This window comes from Miniopterus schreibersii (assembly GCF_964146895.1).
Source record: "Miniopterus schreibersii genome assembly, chromosome: 7".
In the NCBI taxonomy this organism is placed as follows: domain Eukaryota; kingdom Metazoa; phylum Chordata; class Mammalia; order Chiroptera; family Miniopteridae; genus Miniopterus; species Miniopterus schreibersii.
In genome coordinates, this window is record NC_138108.1 from 8,169,561 (window position 1) to 8,187,091 (window position 17,531).

The following is a 17,531-nucleotide window of genomic DNA, read 5'->3' on the forward strand; positions in this document are numbered from 1 at the left end:
TTAAGGATCTTGAGATGAGGAGATTGTCCTAGATTATCCTGGTGGGCCCAAAGGGATCACAGGGTTCTTATCAGAGGGTTGCAGGAGGGTCAGAGACATAGGAGAAGGTGGTGTGCTGACAGGCAGAGATGGGATTGATATGCTTCAGGGATGGAGGAAGGCCATAGCCAAGGAATGCTCGTGGCCACTAGAAGCTGAAAAAGGCAAGGAAGTGCCACCCCTGCCGCCGCGCCCCCCCCCCCCCCCCCCCGCGCTCAGAACTTCCAAAAGGAACCAGCCGGGCAGACATCTTGACTTTAGCCCAGTGAAACTGATTTTTGTCTAGAACTGTAAGAGGTAATTTGTTCAGCAAGGAGGAAACTAATACAAGGGAAAAGTTTGGAGTAACTCCTGTGCTGGGATCAGCCATCTGCAAATAAATTGATCATCTCTAGTTGTGAGGGGATAGTTTAGGTGAGTTGGTACAAATTTTGTATAGTGGAGGCAGTCAGCAGGGTTTGTGCTTCTTCCAAGGGGTTCTCAGCAGTCTCAGAGAAAACTGTTCAAAACCAGGAAAGCCACTAATAGGATTTGCCTTAATGGGTGTGGGGGAGATTTCTAAGGTCATTCATTAGTAACCTTAATGAAATGGTTGATCATGGACTGTTTTAATAATTAGGCAGGTGAATCATAAGGTCCTAGGAAATAGAAGTATTAGATATTAGGGATCAGTAGAGGGATCAAAAGATCCAGTGAGAGTGAGGAGCAGATTCATTAAAGTGTATAACAAAGTAAGGAAAGGTGGGAGGAAAAACTTCCGTGCCTATGAATCTACCCAGTACTCTTCCTTATAATAGCAGGTAACACTGTCACCTCCCTTAGTGTGTACCAGGCACTGTTTTAAGCTCCTTAAGTATATTAATGTATTTAATCCTTACAGTATTTTTTATTGTAGTTTGGGAAAACAGTTAAATTTCTATTTATTCAAAAAAGGAAAAATACTTTTCTGAATACATAGCAACAGATACCATTTATTACATGGCTATATTTCTGTGCAAAAAGTTTTAAATACCTGAACTTCCAGGTAAGTATCGTATTCTCCCTTTTGCAAATGAATAAACTGAAGTTAAAGAGATTAACCTGCTAAGAGCACACAGTTACTACATTCCTGGAGTAGTGAAGTCTTTGTTATATTCCAAAGCTCATGGTCTCCATCTCATTGCAAAAGAATTATAATGACTCTGCTTAATAGAATTTATAGTAATTTACCGGGTTGAGCTAACATTCATCCACCTTTGTGCTTATGAGAATAAATTCATTCATTCAGCAAATATACATCAAGTGTGTATTATGTATCAAGCCCTGTTCTAAGAAACTGCATTTCCTTTTTCCAAGTTCTTCTATCACTGGGAAACTTCATGATATGGACATTTGTTTGGGCAGATAACCCTGGTTGCTTCCCTCACCTAACTTAAGAACAGTGACTTCATCTCTGATCTAAGCCAGCAATTTTCAACCTTTTTCATCTCATGGCACACGTAAACTAATTACTAAAATTCTACGGCACACCAAAAAATACATATTTTGCCAATCTGACCAAAAAAAAGATAATTTTGATTCATTCACACTGGATAGCTAATGTTGTGTTGGCTGTTGTCATTTTTTATTTAAAAATCTAAGGCAAAAGAGGTCATGGCCCCTGACTAAATAGGTATTGCATGTTTTAAAACTTCTTGCGGCACACTGCTTGAAAATCACTGATATAAGCTATCAAAGCACATTGGAAATCTTTTGTATTCTGTATTTTTTTCCTCATTTTTTAAATTTTGAATCTAATATTAAAATTTTCATTGAAAAGATTTAGATTCCTAATTGTCATTAGAAGTTATTTAAAACTATTATTATCGTAATACTTAGAAACTCACCCAAAAATCAGGTGCCCTAGCAGTTAATCTATCCACTTGATGGAACACTAGCCCTACATTAATTTGAAAGTTTTCTAATTTTTGAAAATATTTTTGTTGATATATAAAATAAAAGTACACAAGTTTTTTCCCCCCATTTTTTAAAAAGGTGAGTTTCCTGGGGGTTTTTTGTTTGTCTTTTTGGGTTTTTTTTAATAATTTGTAGAAGTTCATTGTGTATTCTGGATAGATGTTCTTTGTCAAATATATGTATATGAAATATTGTCTTCTATTCTGGGCTTGCCTTTCTCTATGAATGCTATCTTTGGTGAAAAGTTTTAAATTTCAGTTAATTCCAGTTTTTCAGTCTGCAATTGTTAGATAGTGTTGCAAACATATCAGTTTGGTCAAATCTATTTACCATGTTCGGGTCTTTCACATCTTAACTAAATTTTTTTGTCTGCTTGTCCTCTCAGCTATTGAGAAATGTCATTTATTATAAATGTAGATTTCACTATTTCTCCTTTTAGTTTGTATATTTAGAGGTTTTGTTACAAAGTGAATATAAATTTAAGATCGTTTTGTCTTTCTGTTGTATTTTTATGAAATATTCTTCTTTCTCTCTCTAGTAATGCTTCTTGCCTTAAAGTCTACTTTGTATTGTATTACTTAATGAGCTTTGTTTTGATTAATGGTTATATGGCAAATTTCTTTCCATCTTTTCCTTTTTGCCTTTCTGTGTCTTTATATTTAGGGTGTGTCACTTGTAAGCACCACACAGTAACATGCCTTTAACCCCGTCTGATAATCTTTGTTTTTAAATTGAAGCATATAATTCATTTACATTAATGTAATTATTGATACATTTGAGTTTAAATCTGCCATCCCACTATTTTTTCCTACTTGTGTCGTGTTTTTTATTGATTTTCCCAGCTTTCTTGCCTTCTTTGGGTGCATCAAGTATGTTTTATTGTCCCATTCTCCTTCTCCTTAGCTGTTATTTATATATTCTTTTAAAATTATTTTAGTGGTTATCTTAGGGATTACAACATAGATCCTTGATTTATAGTTTACTTTATATTAGGTTTTTTTTGTTTTCAGCTGCTTCGTGCATAGTATGAGTCTTAGAATACTTTTGACTTCCTCGGTCTTTTTCCCCTTGATTTTCAGACATTTGATCCTGGGATGTTTTACTTTGGTGGGGGAACAAACCTGGTAATTTTGCCAACACTGTACATGAAGAATGTGGAGACTATCTTTCTTAAAGGAAATACAATTGTCTTTTGGCAAGCTGGCACGGTATGGGCAGATCACTATGATTTCATTGAAGCTAGCTTTTAGGCTATGTTAAAAGTGGTCTGTTTTTAGTTTACCTCCATTTCCAGGGCATATTTCTGTTCACAGGGAATAGCCTTTCTGGGGTCTCAGCTTAAAAGCCTGAGGTGTTTAGCGATTTGCTCTCCACATTACTATGCCTTGAATTCTAACTTTTGTCTCCTCACCGCTGCGAGTCTGCCGAGAGTCTCTGTTCAGCTCTCTTACCTCCCAGTGCTGCCGTTTGGTGTTTCGGTGTCTCATCCATGCTTAGGTAATGTGTCAGTGAACCTCTTGATGAAAATTGTTTGCAGAATTTCTGGTTCTTATTTGAATTTCTCTCCTCTTCAGCCTTTGGCCCTTCCTGAGTCCTAGCTGTTTGATAGCCAGCCCACCTGTGACTTTCTGCTGGTCCTGCTATTTCCAGTCCTCCAAAGACAACAAATGACCCAAGGGAACGAATGAAGGGGCATGTGGGGCTCTTCTCAGTGTACTTGCTTTTTCTCCAGAATCTTGACCCCACAATTCCAGGTTGCCTTTGTTGCTCTTTGATGCTTTTACATAGTTGGTTTTTAAAAAATTATTATCAAATAAACGTAACAAAATTATCTTAACTATTTCTGAGTGAACAGCTCATTGATATTAAGTGCATTCGTACTGTCATGCAACTGTCGCTTCCCTCCATCTCCAGAACTTCATCATGCCTCCCCATTCACCCTCCCTTTCAGACCCTGGTCACCACCAGTGTGTTTCATGTCTCTCTAAATGTGACCGCTCTAGATACCATTAAGTAGAATTAGAGTATTTGTCCTTTTGTGACTCAAAGTTCATCTGTGTTATAGCATGTGTCAGAATTCCCTTCCTTTTTAAGGCTGAATAATAATTCTGTTGTATGTACGTTCCACATTTTGCTTATCCGTTCATCTGTCCGTGGACGCTTGGGTAGTTTTACCCTTTGGTTATTTTGAATAGTGCTGCTAAAACACAGATATGCAAATATTTCTTTAAGACCCTGCTTTGCTTAGGAGCTTCAGTTTCTCTGTATCCTGCCCAACACTTGTTATTTTCTGTGGTGGTGTTTTGTTTTGTTTTGTTTTTTGGTAGTAGCCATCTTGATGGGTGTGCAGTGGTAGCTTTTTATTTTCATCCAGCTTTTATAGTTGTTCTTGACAGAGGAGTTGGTCTTAAGAAAGCGATTCTTTCACGTTTAGAAGTGGAAATGCGTGAACTGCATCTGGAGTAAATGTTATTTCACAGATGGGAAGCTGACATGTTTAAGGTCACATCTAGTAAACGGCAGAGAGGATTGAAACAGCCTGTCTGGCTCTTAAGTTTATGCTCTTAACCACTGAATTATATCACTTCTCTAATACACATCTTGTTTTCCTAGACATCTTATAATCAGTCTTATTGATCCAGGACTTCGAGAGTGATTATTCCATGGTTCTCTTTCCTGGTGTTCTGGAATTTTTCTACCATCAGACTATTAAGTTGTAATACTCTGATGGCAGGAAACAATGCTTTTATGATTTCCTGCAATTTATACAGCTTTAGAGAAACATGACCGTTTTGATTTGTCAAACATTCTAGGAGACAGTTCTTAAAATAAACCTAAATTATTTTTAAATAGAATTTCTTATAACTACATTATTTTTAAAATTTTCACAAGCTGGAGAGAAGGATTTGTGACCCATTTTACAGTGATGGGAACTTGGAGCTTTAGTTGCAAAGCTGTTTTCAAGCCAGGTTTTCGACACCGTGTTCTCTCTCTTTCATTCACTTTACAGTGAAGTTCAGTCCAGAAATGTTCCTGTTCCTGTTCAGTTTACTGTTTCATACCTTGCTGGTGCCCTTTCATCAGTATAGTCAGCCACTGTCATAGGAGAAAATACTGAGGCAGTTCTTTACATTTTGAGCTAATTAGACTTGTTTCTACTGCAAAATTATACTATGGGTTTTTTGTGGTTGTTTTTAAATTTTCTATTTCTTTATTGTGTTAAGCCTTCTTAAGTCATGTTTAGAAAGGGAACTCTGAAAACACTTTATTACTTGTTGTTTGATGATTGCCTCATGATTAGGCTTAGGAAAGCAAGTTCAAAAATGTTCTAACAGACAGTAGCCACTTGCTACAGAGAATTATTTGCTTATTTGTTTTTTTAAGTAAGTTTAACTTTCTAGGGTTTACCTCTAGTGTATGAGCAGTATGGATGTTCAGTATTTATAAAGATTTTTAATGCTGTTTACATTCATCTTTTCCTATCCTCTTTTTAAAAAATAAATGAAAACTTAAGAGTTTGATTAGCCAGCTCTAAGGTTGCTGGATAAACCAACTTTCAGAGCTATTGGCTACAATTTTAACAGTGGCCTTTGCCTAAATAAATAGCTACCACTGACCGACCACACGTGGGGCCAGGCAGGGAAGAATAGATGAATGCAGACTACTCCGTAACTGCCCTTGGTTCATTAGTGTTGTTTTGAAAGTACTGAATTACTTGTATTTGAAGCAAAAATTTTATGAAGAGCTCCCTTAAACTTTAAGACAGAGGACTATTGTATTTATATTTGTAGTACTAACTTTCAGAATTGAATGTGACCCATAGATTAGTTTTAGAATTTGCTTCCCAAATACTTGTTTAATTTTGCAAGAAAACATTGTCCAATGAGGCACTAGATATGAGTGGATACTGTGAAAGGCTTATAATTTGTTTTTTTATTGGGGGTACCATTGCCTACTGTGCCTAATATTCATTTATCCTACTTTGCTTTTCTATCATATAATGACTGTTGATTAAAAATATTTGCTGAACCATTTCTTGCAGGTAAATTAAGTAGTAAAGACTTAAGTTACTTTTTGAACTTCCTTAACAATTTTTTTTGTTTTGTGTTGTATTTAATACCATTCCCTGAGTAATGAAGCTGATTAGCCCACTTACAAAGTCATTCCTCGACTTTGCACAGGTTTATCTTTCATAAAATTTATATTTTTACATAGTGCATCTTGACGCTTCTAAGAATACTTTTGCATGCTTGCATCTGTCAGACATTAAATATTTAGGTGTCTTGATGGATTAGTTATCCTGGTAAAGCATTAGTTAAGAGGAAAAGGTAAATCTTTTCCAAGATGGTATTAGTAGTAATATCTGTGATCTTTAAGGCCCAGCACTTTGTAGGCTGATGTCCTCCTGTCCACTGAGGACAGAGCCCTAGTTCATGAGTAGGTATTTGCCAAAGGGGTTTACGTTGACATCAGCTGGTGGAGGTTCCCTTTTACATGGACATCTGCTGGCGGAGGTTTCCTTTTCTTGTAGCAGAGGAGGAAAGACTGTAGCTCTCTCTACCTCAGCTCCTAGACACCTGCCTGCCCTAGTTCATGCTTTTAAACAAGTGGTACTTCTTAATTTCTTATCTAGCTTTTATAGTTGTTTTTGGCAGGGAAGTTGGTCTTATAAAAGCTATTCTATCAAGGATAGAAGTGGAAATAAATGGAATAAGATTGTGAGGTGGATGTTGCATTACAAATAAGTACTTCGAGGTTGGTTTATCAAGCTAACTGTACAGATGAAATCAGATGCAGAAGTCTGACTTTTTCCCAGTCTGTGAAAACAGGAACAGTGAAGTGGTTCTGTCACTGATTACTCCTTCTCAGCACCCCCACCTCTCCCCAGGACCTCCCCACCCCTCCAGTCCATCTAGCTTGTGAAGGTTCTTGCCCACTTCAGGTTAGCAACCCCTGAGAGAGAACCATACATTTAAAGATTTAAAATGTAGCTTATCTCTGTGGTGATGAAACTCACATCTCTTTAGTGAATCTGATGTTTGACTCAGACATTCGGCTTTCAAACATGTTTTTTCAGAACATTTTATATTTAAAATGCCTACATTTTGGCTTAAAAAGGCAAAAAGAAGCAGCCACCAACTTTCTATCTTTGCTGAGCTCTCTTCAATAGGTAAATGACTAATAGTGGATTCATACAGACTACATTTTGGTTAAAAAGCCTGAGATTAAAATACTATTTTTAGGTTATTGTTTAATATTTTTTCTGTTGGGATGATTTTACCTTATCTGTACTTTGAGTTTGTGTTTTAACAGAGGTTCCTGTTAGAATCTATTATGAATGCTATTGGTTACCCACAGGCTGAATTTCTTCTGATAGTGCTAATAAACAGTAAACAGAGATTTAGCGTGTTCATTTAGCAAAGCTTTTCCTATATATCATGCGCAGATCATAAGTTTATTGTGAGTATGTTGTGAATATGCATATCAGTTTAAATTATGCACACATAAACACACAGGTGTACTCATGTGTAGCTTTTTATTTTGCTTGATGGTAATTAATCATACATACTAGACATTTAATGTAAATGACTATTTGGTATTACTAATTTAAACAGCCACACTCAAGTTTGTGGGATTTCCCTTCTCTATTTTATTGTTTCTGGTATGTATCTATAATAAAAATTCAGGGTTAATATTATATGTCATTTCATTATAATCGTCATGACACCTTGACAGTCTCACATTAAAAGACAAAGATGTAGCTTTTATGCTACATCATTTGTATCTCCCTTATCCACAGTCACCTCCCATGGACTTAAGTGTTCTATGATTTACTCAAAACACTTTAACCGTCATACAGCCAGTTAATGGTAAAGCCAGAGGGCATATGAAGAATTCCTAACTTTACATCTAGTGCTTTCGTATTCAAAAATTTATAATAATTGATACTTCACTTTAGGAAAAACAGGCATTTTTCATATGACTCAGTACTTCCACTCCTAGAATTCTATCCAAGAAAAATGAAAGTGTATGTCCACAAAAAGGTCTGCCTAATGTTCATAGCACTATTAGTCATAGTAGACAGAAACTAGAAGGGGCTCAAAATATCCCTCAGCTGATTAAAGAATAAGTTAAATGTGGCATATTCATAAAATGGAATACTATTCAGCACTAACAAGGAATGAAATACTGACATGTTATAGCATTGAACCTCAGCAACTTTATGCTTAGTGAAAAATCAGACACCAAAGATCACGTTATATGGTTTCAATTAATGAAATGTCTAAGAAAAGAAACTTATAGAAAGAGAAAGGGGGTGCTGGAAGTGTGGATTGACTGTAAACAGCTTGAAAGATTTGGCGGGGAGGGGTAATGGAAATAGTGTAGGACTGGATTGTGGCAATGATTACACAGCTATAGAAATTTACTATAAATTTCTGAGCTGTAGTCTTAAAAGGAGTGAATTTTATAGCATATAAATTATACTGCAATAAAACCAAAAAAGGGGGACAACTTAAAAAAACCACTCTAGCACTCTTAATTTACTCTGAAGATTACATTATATGTGCCTTTTGTCTTGTAATTCTTATAGGTAGTATCCTTTCTTCAAAAACAATAAAATCTGACCTAATTTTTTACATTTTTCTTAGCCTAAATTAAAAAGGAGTTTATTACTTAACAATATAAATATTAGTAAGTTTATATTTATATGTATATATCTCCCCTACAAGATTTGCATCATGTCCTATAGCTGTAGTACAGTTGAAACTTACAGTACTTGCCAGGTTACTAGTACTTTCTATTTTAGCTGAGAAGTAGCCTGACTGACAAAAAGTTTTTTCACTGCACCTCACTTCCCAGTATATCTTCTCTATTTGCTCTTGACCAGTTGAGCTTTGTGCTTACTGAGAGTCAGTGGTACTTGTTTTCAAACCTGTTTATGCCAGTTATACTTCTTGTTGCTATTACATAATTTAATATGTATAAGCCAGTAAAATCTGTTCTTTGGCAAACCAGATCAAATGTTTTGGAAAGACTTCACAAGGGCAAATCGCTAAATATTGGCTTGAATTAGGTGTGGGTAATATAAAAGACTGGTATGGAAATTGTAAAAATCTAGGAGAATTTTATATTCAGATTGCTCACTCATATTCCATCTTAATGCAACTTAAAAGAGAAATGTTAGGCAATAAATACGTGTGAGTGTGTGTAAGAAAGACAACATTGAACTCTAATTACAGGACTCATTCAAAGAAAGTCTTGATATCTCAATGTATATTTTTTAACATTTTATTATTTTTTAAATATATCTTTACTGATTTCAGAGAGAGGAAGGGAGAGAGAGAGATAGAAACATCAGTAATGAGAGAGATTCATCGATCGGCTGTCTCCTGCATTCCCCCAACTGGGAGTCAAGCCCTCAACCTGGGCATGTGCCCTGACCTGGAATCGAACCCCAATCTCCTGGATCCTAGGTCGATGCTCAGCTGCTGAGCCACACCTGACTGGGCTATACATTTTAAATTAAAATGTTTAAGATGCAGGTGTGTGTATGCATATTTAATAGTTTCTCTATTTTACCATGTCTTCAATCTGTATATGGTACTTTTCTCTACCACAGAAAATTTATATTCAGAGGTGTAAAAATCAAATTTATAAATAATTTATTCTGAAATTGGAGTGATTATTTTCATAATAAAAAGGATTAACATTGCTTTTTAAATTACTAGATTCATGCCAGTTTTTAAGTGTAACTTGTTTTATACTGAAAAGTGAGCCAAAATCTGGATTGCAGTAGGGGAGGTTTGATGTGAAGGCATGCGTGTAAAGAGTAGCTTCAGTACATAGGAAACAGAGCCATCAAAAGGGAGGAGACATGTTCAGGAGGAATCTTGGAATTTAAGATCTTGAGGATGGTAGTGTGAAGCCTGAGAACTTGTCCGAGAAGTCAGAAGTCATCAGTGAAAATTTTGAACTCACTCAAGTTGATGTAAGGACTTCAAAAATGTGAGCACCAATGATGCTAATAAAAGAGCAGCTTTCCTTGTATCCATTAGGTATTTACCATTTTGTAAGATAAATGAAAGAAGATTGGAGGAATGATATCATATGAAGAGAGTGCTACTCATAGAGAATTTAGTAAAAATTGGTTGGAAGGTTAATCAATATCATTGTAATTGCATTGCTAATATGGTAGAATTTCTGTTCGTGTTCAGCTTGTAGTTTTGTTTGATGTTGCTTGTAATGGCAATGCTCCTTTTAAAAGAAATGATACAAATTATCTGTTTGTTTTTGCTTTACAGCCTCTAAAATTTACTAAATTTAAGTACTATAGTACTTCAACAAATAAAAGCCATCTAAAATGTTTTTAAAAAGTTAAAATACCACAGTTTGAAGTGAGCCTTGACTATTTTTGGATTACAGATGCCTTTAAGAGTCTGGTGAAAGCTCAGGGCTTTGTTTCCGAAGTACTTGTGTGTGAACAAACACAATAATTTTATAATTTTAGGAAGTTCACAGACCCACCAAAGCCTGGGGTGATCGTGTTTAAGAACAAGAATGAATTCTATTACTAATCCTTCTGTGAATTAAAAACAGTAGTTATTTCTATGTATTTTGCTGTAAAGACTGATTTTCAAATAATGCCCAAAATAGGACTTTTATAGCCAATAATTCTGGATTACTTGTGCTCCATAAAGTGAGACACCTGTAATCAATGTTGGTAAGAAATTGAAAAGGTAACTACTGGTAAGTCATCTGTTTGAAATGACAGTAACTGTGGAGGTGTTTTAATTATGTAATATTTGATGCTGCTCCATTATTATAAGCCTTAGAGCCTTTTTTAGTATTTACCACTAAGTAATCACATCATTTGGATCTGTATTTCATTCAGCTCTCAATTTTCATTCATAGAATATGATCTTCAAGTAGAATAGTTAATAAAGTGAGACCCGTGTTTGGGCATGGAATGGCTTTGGGGAGAAAGAAACATCTGGCTCTCTTTCTCCTCTGCTTTCTGCTTCCTTGCCCCTCCCTGGGTGTGTGCTTCCTTCTTTTCTCCTTTTTTCTTGGGGTAAATGGGCATTGTTTGTTTCAGTAACAACTATAAATTGGAAAGTCTTTTATATAACTTAGGAGGTAATAGAAAATTCTATGTTGCTTATGGTAGTTAGAAGTGTTTCTCACCTAAAAAATTGATTGCTTTTGGAATTTTATTTCCTTTACTGTTGTAGCTTACAATGGTTATTATGTCTCAAGAGTTGTACTCATGTTTATATGATTTTGTTTTCACTGCAGGACCGTGTATATGTACAACAAAATAATGTGGAGAATGTCTACAATTTGGGATTAATTATTTTTCGAGATCAAGTTGTACGTTATGGGTGTATTAGGGATCATCTACGACAAACGTTATTGGATATGATTGCAAGAGAGCGGAAAGGAGAAGTTGTAGATCGGTATTCATCTTTTAACTCATTGGGTTTTGGTTTTTAGCAGTTACATCCTGAGAACCAATTCACTGTCAGATTTTTATTAGATAAAATTTTGATTGTCTAGCACATTATGAAAATTTTCAAAAACATCACAGTTAACAAAATTACATAGATATTAACTTAAAGACACACTTCTGTTTTTAGAAGAGACCATCTTAAGCTTTTATTTGATATACTTTTTTAAAGCACAAATCAGCCATTAGTCTTCCCATTTGATTTTTTTTTTTTTTTTTTTTTTTTTTTACTACATTTCACTGAAAATATTTTATTGGCCTTTTGGATAGAAACGGGAATTTATTTGCCAGGAAGGGTGATCCCATCATACTTCTGCTGGAACCAGCGCATGGCCGCCGCCTCTTTGCTGATTCTGTGATGGGCCCCAATGCAGCCTGTCCTGTGTTTCTTTCTGTGATGCTAAAACCTAGCCTGCCCAGCATATAGAACTCCATGCCAGAGATACCAGTGCTTAGGGCATATTTGATCCCCAGATAGATGTGTTCCTGGATCCCCAAACCAAAGTTTCCAGTATCTAAGAAGTTATTTTTTCGTAATTTGTACTCTCGCACCTTTAGACCTTTCTCCAAGATTTCTTCTGCCTTGGCCCCAGGGACTGTGCAGTGAGCAGTAATCTTCCTTTGATTTTTCATGTATTTTTTATGCTGGCATTTTGTTCTTTTTCTGGCTGTGTGATAACATTTTTTTTCTTTGTCTTTTTCTTTAGTGCCCTCTTACTAGCCTTCATTCTTAACATATTTAAAGAAAAACATTGAACAAGTCTAAAAAGACGACGAACTGCTGTACTGTTGTGTTCTCATGTTCCTTCTGACACGATATTAGTGCCATTTTTGTGACACCAGCTATAGTGGCTTAACACATGCAAGGTTGATTTCTCTGTTTCCCTATCCAAAGCAGCTATTAGTTGAAGACTTGTAAAGTTCTTTTTATGTCCGCTTTGGTGCTTGGTCAGGATTGCCCAGAAGCCATTTGGTACCAAAATTTATATGTTCAAACAGCACAGCCTTCTTTCGCTTCCCTGCTTTCTGATAAGCAGCCTTTTTATTCTCTCTGTGTATTTAAATACACAGGAATATTTAGGCACCTTAAACATAATTCTTTCAAATGTTTACGTTATCACTGCCTGAGAACAACTTGAGTTACATACCTGTGCAGTCAAGATATGTTTTCTAATTAAAAGTACTTTAAAACCTCATGTTACAACGATGCTGCTTCTGGGAGATTGGTCACTTTGATTAAAAAAGCGTTCGGAAATTCTAGCTATTTCTGTTGTATTTTTTGTATGAGTCTTTGATACGATTTGATATTCAAGTGGTTTAACTTCTTTTGACAGAGGCGCAATAAGAAATGCGTGCCAGATGTTAATGATTTTAGGTCTTGAAGGACGGTCAGTCTATGAAGAGGATTTTGAGGCTCCTTTTTTGGAAATGTCTGCAGAATTTTTTCAGGTAATCAGTGGAGATATAAATAAGTGCTCTTTTAAGATGTTCATGAAGTTACTGAGTGTGGTTACTAATTTGAACATTTTGACCTTTTTTTGCTGAAGCCCTTTGGGGGATAGCATGCAAACAATATCCTTCAGCGTACCTACCCCACACTCTCACATTCCAGTGAAGGAATTTACTGAAAACAAATCAGACAGTTTGGACTTACACACATTGTTTTTTAAATTGTATATTATAAAACATACTCAGAAATAGCTGTAACATTTTATTATATTTATATGTTCCAAATTATTTACTACAAATTAATAGGCAGTGCATCACCAGTGAAGTTTCACTATTCAGGCTTTTGGTAATATAAATAAATAGTGAAATAAATGTAGAAATACGCATGATCCACGTAGTGCATATATGTCTTGAAGACTGTTGATTGGGAAATCATAGGTCAGTAAGTACAACCTTGATAGAAATGTGCAGCAGTATATACAACCCAAAACCAACTACATTGCTGAAAGTGAAGCGAAACTAGTACTAATTTATATGCTGAATGATGATAACAATAACCGAGTACCATGGCGAATGTAAGACAGTATTTAAAAGGTAATAATGGTAACCAGGGTTTGTCAAGATGGTCTCGCCAAGGTTTTTGTTTGGTGTGTTAATGTCTGCTCTCAGAAATTTGATTATTTTCAAGGACTAAAACTATTTTTTGTTAGGAAAGTAGGAAGTGGTGGTAAATTTGTATATAGTTCATATCAACATGTCTTTTATTATGTAATTCTTAGATATATTCATTAATCCTACTTTCAAATAGGTTTAAATCATTTGGGTTAACATTTATAATGTAGTGGAACTTCTATAAGGCTGGTGTTAGCAGACATGATTAATAGTTGTTTAAAAGCTCTATTTTTCCAAATTCAATCTGTATACTCCTTTGAGACTGGGAGTGGGGGTGGCAGGACGACTTTAGTAACTAGCAGTATGCCAGCAAAACTATATGCTAAACATGATGACTCTTTCTAGGCATAATTTTACATTAAAACAGATCAAAGAAGAATTTGCCACTCTCACTTGGAGTCAGATGCTTGATGCTGGCATATGTTTACTTTTTCTGCTCTTGGGAGTACATCGGCAGTATTTGAAAAACTGCTCAAGGATAATGTATGAATTTAGCCTTCTGTAAGGGATGCTTTAAAGGGTGTAACTCAAACTGTACGAATGTGCAATAAACTATATAAAATGTTAATAGTGCTTATGAGACTTAGTTCGCTTTATGATAAACACTATAGAAACCTACTTAAAAGCAGAAACACATTTTGCTTCTGTGTTTTTAAAGAATCATGTTTCCTATTTGCAGATGGAAAGTCAGAAATTTTTAGCAGAGAACAGTGCTTCAGTATACATAAAGAAAGTAGAAGCTAGAATTAATGAAGAAATAGAACGGGTGATGCACTGCCTTGACAAATCAACTGAAGAGCCAATTGTAAAGGTGGTGGAGAGGGAACTTATTTCCAAGCACATGAAAACTATAGTAGAAATGGAGAATTCTGGGCTAGTACATATGTTGAAAAATGGAAAGACAGAAGGTAAGTCTTAGCAGCTGGAAAAAAACAATTCAACCAAGTTCTCAGTAATATTTTAAAGTTTTCCTATAATCAAAATAGATTACGAATGTCAGTTTTCAAGAAGTTGTGTGTGTCATTAATTTATTTGTTATTTTGATAGGATTTAATGGTAAAGCTTTGCATTTATTGAGGACTTTAGATGTTTCTAATGAATTTAGTGGCTTTTTTTCTAGCTTTCGTCTCACTTTAACCCAAAAGATAAATTTAATATTGATGAGGCCAAAAAGCTCATCTATTCCTGTACTTTCGTGTTATAAGCTGGAGGGTTTGGACTATTCCCACATACTGTCCTATAGTTTTTGTGATTCGTTTAAAATTTGAAGTTCCAATCTTAAAATTTTTGTAGGCTTTCCTATGGGAGATAATTGTGTACAGTGGCAAAATTGAATAGCAATAGAGACCATGTGTGCCTCACAAATCTAAAATATTTACTATTTGGCACTTGACAGAAAAAAAAAATCTCATCCTTTGATCTAGAAGCTGCTGTTTTAACTCCATTTTTTTCAAAAGTTCTTGATTATAAAACTTACATCATTCTGACACTATGGTCTCCCTATACAGTGTTCAAAGAAACACTAGACATACGGAAAAGCAGTATTTCAACTCTACATTTAATTTTGTGATGAAAATGATATAGCCCGGCCGGGCGTGGCTCAGCAGTTGAGCATCGACCTAGGATCCAGGCTATCAGGGTTCGATTCCTGGTCAGGGCACATGCCCGGGTTGCGGGCTGCAGCCCATCAATGACTCTCTCATCATTGATGTTTCTATCTCTCCCTCCCTCTCCCTTCCTTTCTCTGAAATCAATAAAGATATATTTAAAAAAAAAAAAAAAAGAAATACTTAAAAAAAGAAAATGATATAAAAAATGGACAGTGTCTAAAGTTTCATTCTAAATAAAAACAAGATAGTGAGATAAACCAACTTCTAAAATACAGGTACTGGCTTTAATACATCACCTGGGAAATCTGGAGTCTGCTCTGAGGAAAATATTAAAGAATAGGAATTTATGCTATAAATTTCATGAACTTTACCATGATATGTAATGAAATACTAGCATGTTTCTTTTTATTTGTTTTCATGCTTATCATTTGAACTTTTGGAATAGACATGCTTAAAAATGTTTGTAAGACTTGAATTGGTTTAAAAAATTTTTTTCTTTATTTCATTGACTAAAAATTACACCATAATTAAAGTTGTCCTTTTGATATACAATTTGTAGTAATATACTAGGTTCTAGATTAGAATTATTTAGAATAAATAATGCAGAAACTAAAAATTGTAGTTTTCATTTTTATGGCTTTGTTGTGCTGTTTGTGCATCTTCTCTTCCATGTAAACTAAAATTGCTGAGACATTTTACTGGTGCTTTCAAAGCATCTCATCTGGAACCCATATCATAAATTTTAATAATAACCATTAACTAGCCTGTTTTTTCCTTTTTTTCTGTTTTGCTGGGGTGGTTTTTAGTAGTTTTTCATGTCCTCAAATGATTGTAATGGCAAAATAAGTTTAAGTATCACAAATAAGCATGAACAGAGATTCACGGTTTTTTCTTAATCTTAAATGTAGCCGATTTGTGTTTGCTTTCTGATTGCAGACCTTGCTTGCATGTACAAGTTGTTTAGTCGTGTGCCAAATGGTTTGAAAACAATGTGTGAGTGTATGAGCTCCTATTTGAGAGAGCAGGGGAAAGCCCTTGTTTCTGAGGAAGGTGAAGGAAAGAATCCCGTTGATTATATCCAGGTAAGTAAATACAGAAGATTCTCTTTAAGTTTATAATAAACTAATGTTAACAAGCGCTAAAAAGGTCACTTTTACTATGCTATGTATTATGTATTTTTGACATAATTATCCCCGTGGTAAACTAATATATATAATTATCCTAAATATTTGAGTTTTGCAAAGTATGTATGTACCAGGGAGCCAGATTCAGCTGCTGCTTTTCATTTACTCTGTCTGGTAAAGACCTTATTTAAATAGTCTTAAGAATGAAAGTTATTCCTTTCTGCTTTTTTATATGCCTAAGTGTTAATATGTTTTAGTGTGTTAAAAAGACGTGTTAAATACTTTTTGTTTCAAAATAGTAGGAATAAATTAGACTCTTAAGTTTTCATGTTTCCTACACTTTCAAGCAATAGTAGGAATAAATTACACTCTAAGTTTTTCATGTTTTAATGTAAATAATGGGCTGTTGTGGTACATCTTTAAAGCTAGTTTTCTCGGGCTTGCCCATTAGTAAAGACAGAGGATGGCGAGAAACAAGCGAGGAGGTTCTTTGATTCACCCTCAGTAGAGTAATACATAAATGGAAAATAGAATACGTCTGTCATCAGTGGCATTTTTAATATAGGCTTAGGTATAGGCTTGAAAATAATACAGAATCTGTAAGTTTAACACTGAACTCAGTGCACACATTTGTATTACCAACAAAGTTAAAAATAAACATACACGTTTGTACGTATATTGCTTCTAGAAACATTATTATAATGTATCTTAAATTCCTTTGTTTTTATTTGGAAGGGCTTATTGGATCTGAAGAGTAGGTTTGATCGCTTCCTGCAGGAATCATTTAATAATGACCGGCTCTTTAAACAAACTATTGCGGGTGACTTTGAGTATTTTCTCAACCTTAACTCCAGGTCCCCTGAATACCTCTCATTATTTATTGATGATAAGTTGAAAAAGGGAGTCAAAGGGGTAAGTATAATATATTTTAAAATACATTTAAATTTTACTTGTAGATAAAAAATTGTATATAAACTTACGAAATCAGATATAAAATTAGGAAATTTTGTAGGTATAAAAGTAAGCATAGCCCTTTGCTGTGGTTAAATGTAAAAGGATTGTTTACGGTATTTGAAACGGCCAGAGGTACTTTGACATTTCACTTAACGTGAAAAACAACACAACCATAGCTGTTAGTGTTCAGACTGTGAGGGTTCAATATGCTATATAGATAATAAGGAACTAGAAAACAAC

The 17,531-nt window shown here is 34.9% G+C and overlaps 1 protein-coding gene across 2 annotated transcripts in view; it reads left to right on the forward strand.

Annotated features, from left to right (window-relative positions):
- CUL3 (cullin 3) overlaps nucleotides 1-17,531 on the forward strand; it is an 81,449-nt gene that overhangs the window by 46,988 nt on the left and 16,930 nt on the right. For both annotated transcript variants that reach the window (XM_081142431.1, XM_081142432.1), the window contains 5 exons: nucleotides 11,272-11,432; nucleotides 12,817-12,931; nucleotides 14,283-14,511; nucleotides 16,150-16,295; nucleotides 17,073-17,249. In XM_081142431.1, the coding sequence (XP_080998557.1) occupies nucleotides 11,272-11,432; nucleotides 12,817-12,931; nucleotides 14,283-14,511; nucleotides 16,150-16,295; nucleotides 17,073-17,249 (828 nt within the window). The remainder of the gene's footprint in view (nucleotides 1-11,271; nucleotides 11,433-12,816; nucleotides 12,932-14,282; nucleotides 14,512-16,149; nucleotides 16,296-17,072; nucleotides 17,250-17,531) is intronic.